This window comes from Rhipicephalus microplus, chromosome 8, assembly GCF_043290135.1.
Source record: "Rhipicephalus microplus isolate Deutch F79 chromosome 8, USDA_Rmic, whole genome shotgun sequence".
Taxonomy (NCBI): Eukaryota; Metazoa; Arthropoda; class Arachnida; order Ixodida; family Ixodidae; genus Rhipicephalus; species Rhipicephalus microplus.
This window is the reverse complement of record NC_134707.1, coordinates 33,290,079-33,301,844: the sequence shown is the minus strand read 5'-3', so window position 1 is coordinate 33,301,844 and position 11,766 is coordinate 33,290,079. Positions and strand designations below refer to the sequence as shown.

Genomic DNA, 11,766 nt, shown 5'->3' with positions numbered 1-11,766 from the left:
ACGTCTTGTTCTCCTATTGCTATTTTTTTGCCAGCACGTAGGCCTGGCATCGGTTTTTCGCGTGGTCACGAGATCGCATAATAATTTTTCATGGTTTCACGTAATTGTTTAAAACTCAAACAGCTCAAACTATTAGGGACGCTTTATTGTGATAGCAAGTGCGTCAAGACGAAGGTAGTGGCCATAACAATGCGTTATTCGCGCTTACATGGAAAAGTAAGAGTGCTAAACATGTCTTAGTAATAAGAAGCCGGATGTGAATTAGGACGTGTGCCTTATTCAGAGAACGAGGTGGGTTGTTCCGAGTGTAAGACATTTCGCTCAATTTTATAATATTCATGTTTTACAAAAAAGCTCGTGGATAACCATTCTGGATCATCACGTGTGCACATTGAGTATACTTAGAATAAAATCCTTTTTCTGCGCATTACATCTCTATGGATGCTTTCGTAGTAATGAAGAAATGCGTTGGTAATAAATTTCTTCAGAGCTTCACTACTAAACTGGTGCAAAAGTTCTTGAAAAGGGTATCAATCCTTAACAGAATAATAGAAGTCATCAGGCACTGCAGGCAAAACTTCATTTAGTTTTCATTTTCCTTTATTGATTGCTTAAAACTAAGTTTGTGGGACACCAAGCGAAAAAAGTCAATCGATCGGCTTGAGCCACTCGACTTGTAATGCAGCGCAAATGAGGCTAACGATTAGTGGTACCAAAAAAAAACAGAACAAAAAATTGCAAAAAAAACTGTATTTCACATGTCTAGTCTCCACGCAGAAGAAAACTGGCTTGAATAGACATTATAAAGAAACCCCCAAAAATTATTTCCTTTGAAAAACAACGAAAACGACAAACAGACGACCTTGTGTTGCAGGCAAGTTCATGGTAAGGATACGGTGGTGAAAAGTCTCCGTAGTTATTTAAAGAAAGAAGAGCTCAGAAGGAAACGATAGATTAGGGACATTAGGTTATCAGATGAGAAAGATACAAGATATAAAGACGAAATAAAAAAAGATAGCAGATCCCACGTACTATTGGAATCAATCATATGCGAAGCACGAATGAGGAATATTGGTATGTCACCTAAAATTTAGGTCAACGTCACGAGGCGCATGAATGTAGGACACAGTAAAGACTAGTAGAAATGTTATGCGCACTCAGTTATTTGGATAAAATGCAAGTATATGGTCTATAGACACGTAGCGACCACACCAATAACGCTTGCACTACCAGCACAAGCAGTGGTAGGCATGTGAATTATGCTGTCCATGACTTCCATGTCATGATTATCATGTTGGCGACTCGCATTTGTGTTTTTATTTCATGCATGTCACGTAACACTCAAATTTTGTATATGTGAAGCTGGTGAAACAGCCGCGATCGCACTGTGAGCGTAGCATGTAGTCATGTTTTACATGACACGCGTATCAAGATTATCGTGTTTGGATGTGTCACTTACCTTCATAGTCCATTCACGTCACGTAGTATCGTATTTGGTGAATGTGAAGCCAGTGCAATGGCCGCGAGTGCACCATGTGCGTCATATGTAGTCATGCTCTTACAAGACAGGGACACCATCAGTATCTTGTTAGCACCAGTCATATATCTTAGTCATCAATTCATGTCACATAACTCCAAGTTTGGTATATATGAATATAGCGACACGACCGCCAGAGCACTATAAGCGTAGCGTGTAGACATTTACATGGCACGCATGTCATGATGACCATGTTTCGACGTGTCACATACATCGTCGTCCGTTCGCGTCACGTATTAGGAAATTCGGTATATCCGAAGCTGGCGAAACGGCCGCTAGTGCATCATGACGATGGCATGTGGTCATGTTATCACATGATATGCATGTTGCGATTATTGTGTTTGCACCAATCATATACCTTCGCCATCTATTAACGCCACGTAATACCGAATATGGTAAATGTGAAGATAGCAAAACGACCGCCAGAGCACCACGAGCACATGGCATGTACAGGCGCGGCCACGTCTGTGTATGATGCGCGCGAGCGACCTGCTTTGCTCTGCGGCGCGACACCTTGTGGCCGTTGCGTGTCGTGACGTCGCATGCACAGGAGCATGCGCGACCTTACAGACATGCAGGCATGCTCTACACGTGCGACAACGGTGGATGGGGTGCTTGTTTAGCCGAAGATCTGTGCCCCCTTACCGCGCTTTCGTCACATATAACTCACAAGACGGAACGCACGTTTCGACCAATAAAATGCGCCTGCATCAACGATGCACAATTTGTGGCCGGTTTGAGGCATGCGATTATATGAAGATATGACGATGCCAACGGCTGCGTGAAAAAAAATAAACTAGACGGCCATTCTCACGTGCGAAGACATGCAGTGGGCAGTGAGGGACACCCCCGATTGATTGATTGATATGTGGGGTTTAACGTCCCAAAGCCCCCATATGATTGTGAGAGACGCTTGTAGAGGAGGGCTTGGGAAAATTTTGACCACCTAGGGTTCTTTACCGAGCACCCAGATCTGATCACACGGGCCTATAGCATTTCCACTTCCATCGAAAATGCAGCCGCCACAGCTGGGATTCGATCCCGCGACCTGCGGTTCAGCAGCCGAGTACCTTAGCCACTATACCACCGCGGCGGGGCAGCGACCAACTAAATCAATTTTCTCCTAACACTACGCAGGTCTTCCTGAGGTGAGGCAGCTGAAACTGACAGAGATGGACAAGGATTCTATAACTGTTTCCTGGCAACGACCGGAGGGCTGCTTTGACGGCTACATAGTAGAAGTCGCTGAAGAAAACAGCGGACGCAGAGGTGTCGGAGGCCTCAGTGCGGGCTCCTGTGCGGGTGGAATCAGTGTTGACGCTGAACACACTAGCATCACGTGCAGGAAAATAGAAGCTTGCAGCGTGAAAATCACCGTACGTACGCAAAGAAAAGGACCACTCGAGCTTACTTCATCTGGCGTTTCCCTGCACGACATCGTCATGTACAAAAAAGGTACTTCTATACGCTCCTACGTCCGTCTCCTTGCGATGCTGAGTTGCTGAATTTTATATTGCAGTAATAACCAGCTAGTGACCAAAGAAGTGGAAGGAACGCTGTGCAGTGGTTCAGTTTCATAGTTTCTGGCTTAATTTTTGTACTTTTTTATTTCTAAATTGGTATGCGGCGTGTTTTAGCTAGTATATTTCTCTATACCTATACAACCATTACAAGAGGTTCGGATTTTATGTGTGGCATAGTGGTATTGTCACTTAGCATACGCATACGAATCATGCAAAAAAGAAAGCGAGATATCACAAATTATGACACTAGAAAAGTATGTGCTACTTGTGCATATTTGTTCTTTGAGCTATTTTTGCATTCAGAATATTTTGATCGGTAACTTTTTTTAGGTATAAACGCGTATTACTACTTTTATTTAATGCTCTTTTCTACAGCATGGTAGATCTGCATGCTCATACCCCTTTCTGAGTAGAAAGCTCATTCATATTATGCACCTCCTAGCAGCCGTTACGACTGCCTCACCGTAATAGCATGCAACTGCAGCATTAAACCTCAATAAAGCACTGGCGCCTCGGCCCTTGTCCTGAAATTGTAGTAGTGTACAATGTAATATCGGTGCATCCACGTGCATTTTGTGTTGCTCACTATTCCAATTTTTTAGTTAATTACACTCGGTTGTGTTTGTCTACGAGAGTAACTTCGAACTCTTGAATTGTGTTCTGTGGGCATTTTCTTTTCTTAGTGTATAAATTTTAGTCTACACGTGAAAGCTGCTTGTTGTCCATTTCTCTCAAAACAAATGTATTTATCTCAAATTTTTTTTTGCTGCGGTCATGTCGAAGCTTAGCATGAACTGCGGAGGGGCAGAGCCCGTTGTCAGACTGTTTGCCTTTATTACTTGCCCCTGCAGTGAGCTCTGTCATGTGCTCACTGTATGTAAAGTGTCATCACTAATATCACTACTGCTACTAAACGGCTTATGGAACATTATCTCTATTTATACATTACCTTACTGTAACAAAACTATCACACTGACATAGGTTTCAGCAGTAGTCCCAGTATAAATATCAGTAGCATTGCAGGCATTTCAAATATTGGTGAAGAATACTTGCATAAAAAGTCTCTGGAAGAGGTCAGTAGCTGTTGCCTAGGCCCGGGAGTAATCTACAAGAAGGGCGATTCCAACAAAGATGGATGTAAAGCCCAAAAATATGACCGTTCTAGACTAGTTTACTGCGTTTGAGCAGACTGGATAGGGAACCGATGAGGATGGAGAACATCGTTGTTCAGAGTTACTGAAGATTGAGACGAATCCTCTAAATTAATTGGTCAGGCATAAGTGCTTGAGAGAAATCCGCACAAATAGAATGACAACGTAGAAAAGATAACGGACAAGTATAAGTGCTTTTAATTTATCATTTTAATTGCCCTAATTTACAGCGCCCACTTGGGGCGCCTCCATGGCAGTAAAATCTAGAGTGCGGATAGCAATAGGCGCAGCAAAGCAGGTTTCAGACGTATCAGTGTAAGTCGTCCTGGTGCTTGTAGGTCGTAAACTGTTCAAGTTGTTCTGAAACGTCACGCAAGTAATAAACTATAGCCGGGTTCAGGCGCCCTCACAGCCGCCCTTGTAAATTTTGCTGGGAAAAGTGCAATCAATGAAATGTCGGTGAGCTGGTACCGTCCACTCAAAGGAATTCTCTACCGGAGGACCGTAGAGTCGCCTCAAATATGCAGTGTGCGGGTTTTTCTTTGTTTGCACATGTTTCTAATCATCATCGGCAACGCTTAACTATCACTGAAAATCAAGGAAACTGACGCCGAAACAGAAAGTTGGAACTACCGAGCTTGTTTACGCTGTTGTGCCAAATAGGAAAAATTGAAGATCATTGGGATAGGAATTCGCTATGCAGTGCCGGTGAAGCAGGCTGATAAATGATGAGTTACTGAAGTTTTTCGTTGAACGCTCAAGACATTACTTCACTTAATTGTTTTGCTAGAACCTTGCTAAAAATCTTTTCTTGAGCCGCTTGTCAACCACAGCCGTCTCCGTCCATGCTGTTTGTTAAAGGTTAGTAAGAGAAACCACATAAAATATAATTGCTCTGTCAACGCCATTTTTATTTGCAGATATGCCAGAGGTGCTGCCGACAATTAAAGTGGCTAATGACACATTTGTACTGCGCTGGAATCGGCCAACTGGCTGCTTCGACAAGTACAATCTCGAGGTCACCTATGAACCTTACGAACATTCGATCTTTAAAACGCAGCCTATTGGTTCATGTGTTGGGACAACCGTTCTAGAGCCTGACGTTACAAATGTTACTTGTGCACATCTGCCAGCCTGCGTAAACACCAGCGTAATTCTACGCACTCAGAGAAATGGACCACATAGACGTGTTTCACGTGGTGAAGCATTGTCTGTGTATTCTAAAGAAGGAGGTAGGTGTTTTGTGGCATGCTCTCACACAACATTGCCGTGTTTATTGTTGAAGTATTCACTAGAAAAACAATTGTAACGTGAGGTTTGCGATATAGGATGTTTGACTCGTGTATAACATTCTTGCATGTTTGAGCACAGGATAATCTCAGGCTGCGTATGAATATTGATTGATTTGTGGGGTTTAACGTCCCAAAACCACCATTTGATTATGACAGACGCCGTAGTGGAGGGCTCCGCAAATTTCGACCACCTGGGGTTCTTTAACGTGCCCTCAAATCTGAGCACACGGGCCTACAACATTTCCGCCTCCATCGGAAATGCAGCCGCCGCAGCCGGGAGTCGAACCCGCGACCTGCGGGTCAGCAGCCGAGTACCTTAGCCACTAGACCACCGCGGCGGGGCCTGCGTATGAATACACTGTCGGGGAGGTCAACAGCTTTGCCATTTGTGGACTTCACAGTCCTTATGATAATGCTTCCTAGCTCTAGAAAATTATTACAATTGCATTGCCTGCATAGCGTGCTGCTGTGATCATGCCAGGGTGCATTTCAGAGATTTTTGTAGGGTTCCCTTGCAGTTCGTTCTCTAAAAAATTTAGAATATGCTTAGTACGGCACAGCAGAAGTGCTCCTGAATACGCTAATTCACGATTATGTTTATGCAAACGCATGCATCATCATAGTCGTAACTCTTTTTCTCCTTTTTTGTACGGCTACTCAGACTGCCTTTAAACCACAGCTATCATACGGTATTCAACTTCACAGAGTGTACCACTTTACACAGAGTAATTAGTGCGCGAAAAGGTCATGGTGAATTGAAATAAATACGATGTCATAATGTGGACGCTCATAATAGAGGACATTTCATTTATAACATTTCACTGCATGTCTTCGCAGATCTTGTAGACTTTGACCTCTACCTTGACAGGGTGACACCCACTAAGGCTGAAATCATCATAGACCCGCATCTTCCGCCGTCCTGCCCACCGCGTTACTGCGGGGCGGGTATGTGTCGCGTCTACAAGAGTGGAGCAATTGCGGTGGGTCCCAATCTTTAAAAACTCGCACTACATTCAAACCAGCACAGCGATCTTCAATAAAACTAAATTAGGAATCTCCAGTTTTTCCTTAGAAAATTGGACAATTCCAAACGCGCTGCAGTGAACCGGAAATCTGTCCTTCCGTTTATCTCATTCTGTCAACTCAACACGTTCCTAACCATGAAAAAATACGTCGATGTTATTATTATTATTATTATTATTATTATTATTATTATTATTATTATTATTATTATTATTATTATTATTATTATTATTATTATTATTATTATTATTATTATTATTATAATTATTATTTCATATTATTACTATTGTTATTAATATTGTTGTTGTTGTTGTTGTTTTGTTATGTTTTATACTTCATCAATTGGTTGATGAAGGACAGCTGCAGGTAAAAGCTGCTCTCCGAAAGAGGCAGCTGGACAAAGGCCCACAGCCACCCAATATACGCTAATCCTGATTTCTGCCTAGTTCTGGAAGAGCCATAACGAAACCAAAGCAAAAGTGTTCGCCGCTGTGGTACACACGTATGCTCAGAAAGTGTGAATACACATGAATCACGTGACCGCGTTGCGCACTCTACGCAAGGCAAATGTAACAGAAGAGCGCTTTCTGTCAACTTCGGGGCAAAGAATTTAAATCCTTTTGCAGATGAAAAGGTAAACATGAAAATTCATGCGCAAAAAAAAAAAACAATTTCACCTCTGCAATGTTGAGCCTAACAGGCGTTTAAGTACGGGGAGCGTGTGCGTGCCGTACGAAGACTAGACGCTGACGTGCGCGAAAATATGAAACGTGCCATTCGGATGTAATTTAAACACAATGTATTTTCTAAATATCACAACAAAACGCTATGCTAGCACCTCAGTTAAACAAATCTCACAAGTGATTGTGCGAAAAAAAATTTAAAGCATCTCAGCGCGCACGTGAATGCAAATGAATTTTTCATGAACTTCAGAACGCTTTTTCCCCACGCCGTTCAATAGGAAAATTCTATTTGTGAATACGTATCGTCTGGGTAGCTATTGTAGTGCGCTGCATTACCTATGATACAAGAAAGGTATTGTGCTCGACCGCCACTTGAAAGCATGGACGCGTTCACATATCACCCAATGAGCACATCGGCCATTCTTTGCTTATTGCGGCTCGATTGTTTTGCTTTCCGTTTTTCATCGCATTTCGTAACAACTTTCGTAAATATAGGAATGCAAGAAAAAGAGGGATGAACACTCAGAGACAAACTAAGTTTTCAGTTTCAAAACTCCTTTTGGCGTAACTGCGTAATATATTTGCAAGTGATTGCATGTTTTTGTGTTTGCTTCACTGTTATTATTGTTGTTTTCCCTATCTCACATTGTATCTTCTTCTTGTTTCTGTAACACCCTTTCGGCCCTGAGGGTGTTATAATATTCTATAAGGATTGACAGAAAAATCATTGCAATATTTCAGTCATCGTTAGAGGTGGCTGTTACCAATGCCATTCGCTGTACTATTTACAAAGCTGCGAGGCAAGTTTGTTATCGTAATTACTATAGTTCAGCAACTTTTCGCAGTCATTGTGATTTACCTCATATAGGTATTTTAGAGCACTCTAATTACAGTACCTTGATGACGCATAAAGAAGTGTATACGTGGCGAACATTTGTCATTTATTTGTTGCAGCTTTCTTGTTTCGGTGTGGACTGCGAGGCACGTAATTCATACAGCAGCCAAATGGTCGTGAAATTGAAACATCCCAATCCTGGAGGATTTCATACGTGCAGAGTTACCCTCAGGTACAACAATGAAGTCTCAAAACAAATCGGATTCTACGGCGTTCAATGTAAGTCCGGTAGGCGAAAAGTGCATTTCAAACGCTTCCATAAAAAAAAACCTTAGGTCGACATTTTCGTCACTGTTACACCATGGAATGTATATTCCAGTATGGTAAATAATCATAACGCAAGCTATTTTACTACCACTGTGTTTCCAAAGTCGTAAGGTTATGAAACGTTAAAGCCGATTTGATCGCCCATCTCGGTATTGAATAGTTTACAGCGTTTTACTGTTATTTGTGCAGTGTTTTTCGAGTGTATGGTTTTACCGAGATAGCGTAAAGGTGTTCTTTATGATTGGTATGTGTGGTTTAACGTCCCAAAAGCACCATTTGATTATGAGAGACGCCGTAGTGGAGGGCTCCGGAAATTTCGACCACCTGGGGTACTTTAACGTGCACCCGAATCTGAGCACACTGGCCTACAAGATTTCCGCCTCCATCGGAAATGCAGCCGCCGCAGCCGGGATTCGATCCCGCGAACTGCGGGTCAGTAGCCGAGTCCCTTAGCCACTAGACCACCGTGGCGGGGCAAGAGCTTGTTTCTAATCAACATTTTGAGCAGGAGTTAAAAATCGAAGAAGATACAAAGAAAATAAGTATCAAAAAGTCTGGGTCTGAATGAGGAATGAATCGGGGTCGTTTACGTGGCAAGCATGTGTTCTACAACACAGCCACGCATCTGATTCAAAGTACAGTGGAAATAAATTATCCTGCTTTAAATTGCAGTCAAATTAGCTTGCATGCTTTATAAACGCAGGCGTTCCTTATACATGCTTCACATTGCAATACGCAATATTGGAGTAATGTGTGGTACAAGCGTACATTGCGGTTGGGTGTAAGAGGATGCAACGAGGATGAATTCATAGATTGAATCAGACCACTCACTACGATAGGCACACGCGTTACAGCGTGTTTTACCTGTAGTCCACGTAGTGGGTGCATAGCAACTTTGAAAACACTTCACGCGCGCAATTACCACTGGTTTAAAGCATGCTACCCATCACACGTTTGCAGCCATATTCGAAAGCTTCATTTGCGTAAGCCATTTTAAACTCAGTGCGTACTAGGGGCGGGAAATCGTTATCGCGTTGGACTCATGAAGGCGAAGCCTAATGATTTCCCAATTTTCTTTCTCTGGTTTAATTGACGTCTCTGCTTAAGCAAGCCGTAAAACAACCATTGCATTATGTTCATACTGTCGCTGACGCATGTTAATGTGTCGACCTACGTACGAGTAAAGATAAATATGCGAACACGAAAATTTTCTTTGTCCGTCTTCCCCTTTTTCACTTCGCGTTGTTTTACGGCTCTCAACGAACACATTTGCCAACAACAAGAACGAACAATGAAGTATCTTACTTTGCCACGTCAGCAGATGATTGCAGAATGAGTGTTGGTTTAAAGTGCTGAAGAGCACACGTCTCATGTGTGTCGGCGTAGGTCTTGTGTAACCTGAAAAGAGAGATATTAGAAACCTGTGAGAGAAAAAATGAAATCTTGAACAGAAAGTATTAGCTGCCTCATGAAACGCGAAAATGGGCTATCGGTGACCCCTACCCCAGTGGGGCAGAACATATTCATGTGACGTCATAACATCACGTTATCCGAAAGTTTCAGATTGCTAAATTCCGTGACGTTGTTCTGTTCGTACGAAAGCTCTACAGCCAACGCCAAAAAGCCCCTCAACATACAAATAAACAAAGTTCCCATATGTCTCTAGTAAGGCGGCAGATACGAGTATTGGTTTCAAGCGGTGAATCAAGCCCATAATCTATGGTCGGTGCTCTATGAAAAAAGTCAAGCTTTGCTCGATAGTAGCAGTTCTGGCCTAATACGCTATCTTGAAAAAATGGCGTTTTTATTGCACTAAAAAGTTCATCATAGTTTGGGTTCTTTTGCGTTTCACTTTGCGAGTGTTAATTCAAACAAAGGTGGCAACAAAATTACGACGCTGAGTGAGTGAGCGTAATAAAGAAATGTGGGAACCACTCTTGTATTCCTGCCCAGTTTTTTTAAAATACCCTTTTCTAACATTTAATTGCAGAGCAAACACCCTGTACCACATCGTCTGAAATCCTTCCTGTCAGAGGAAAACACGAGCGACAAAAGAATCGTCCTCAACTGACCCATCCTTCAGCTGAGACTTGGATTGGTGGTCGTCGCAATGGGTGAAAAAAAAAAAAAAGATCAACTGAGATGACCTGACACTGAAAAGAAACAAGTTCTATCTCTTCATTTCTGCGAAAAAAAGATAATAAAAAATTTGTGCGCGTATCAGGAAGTATTCGTACACCGAGTTATGTTTTACCCGGCACCTGGCAGCATGAATACGAACGGTACGGAAAATCATTCGAGCTCATCTAGGAGGTGGTGTCAGAAAACAGAGGTACGGATAGCTGCAAATGAAGTGGATGACGTTATCTAAAACGGGTAGGCCTAGTGATTATGTTCATCCGCTCCTATCGCACTAGAGCACGCATCGGACGGACGCATTGACGGACTCATGGGCGGACGCTTTGTCCCACTGATCATCATTCACTCAGCGGATATGCTGCGAATTTTTTATAATACGAAAACCACTAACGTAATCAAGTGATACGACGCTATCTAGTGAGCAATTACTAAATATAACTATAAGTGGCTACTACTACAACATACCATTACTATACGACAGAACGACCCACACCCTTAAGAGCTTCGCCCCTAAATAATGACTGACAAAGTGGGGGAGGACGCCCTTGTACCATATATGCCACACATTATAATAACCAAAAACGTGTATTCATTACGCCTCGCGAAAAGATTAAAAAACCAACCGATGGATCGATCACTCAATGCACTCATTCATGAGAAACGTTTGCAATGACACCCAAGGCGTCATTGCAAACGTTTGGCGCTTCGTTTTGGTCACCACAGTCACGTGAATGACATAGAAGCCGATGCGTAAGCAGTATTTTTAGCTCACTTGCCCTTTTGATAAACACGTTCACTTATGGTGTAATGAGCAGTTGACATTTAGCTATTGGCACCAAGGATATCCCCCGGTATAGCTATATTAGCATCCATGGTTGCCAGGGTGTTCGGAGGAAAATTGGGTCTGTTTCTGCTTCTAAGTGGGATTTGGCGCTTGCATTAGACAAAAGATGTCTGAATGACGTACAGATGGAAAACTGTCTCATCGTGTCTACTTTAGAGGACCACCTATTGCAGAACGTGAGTTTAGACACCCTTGTATGAGGACACCCTTGTATTTCTTCGTATGAGGCAGGTTGTGAAAGATGGAAGCACTACTCGCTCGGAATTATTCATGTCCGAAACTATCGCCGAACTGACGACAACTGATGTGCTGATGCTACAAACTGTGACCTTGAGCACATCGTGCAGTGCTCGTTATTATTGTCGTCACAAGGCGGGTACTTCCAGTGCTTTCACGAAAATTTCCGCAACGC

General features: G+C 42.6%; 1 protein-coding gene across 2 annotated transcripts in view; it reads left to right on the top strand.

The window, feature by feature from the left end:
- Positions 1–10,598, top strand: part of LOC119185206 (tenascin-like) — a 23,110-nt gene extending 12,512 nt beyond the window's left edge. For both annotated transcript variants that reach the window (XM_075871484.1, XM_075871485.1), the window contains 5 exons: positions 2,675–2,992; positions 5,132–5,443; positions 6,341–6,483; positions 8,164–8,323; positions 10,362–10,598. In XM_075871484.1, coding sequence (XP_075727599.1) covers positions 2,675–2,992; positions 5,132–5,443; positions 6,341–6,483; positions 8,164–8,323; positions 10,362–10,363 — 935 coding nt within the window. In that variant the 3' untranslated portion in view covers positions 10,364–10,598. The remainder of the gene's footprint in view (positions 1–2,674; positions 2,993–5,131; positions 5,444–6,340; positions 6,484–8,163; positions 8,324–10,361) is intronic.
- Positions 10,599–11,766: the final 1,168 nt, after the last annotated feature.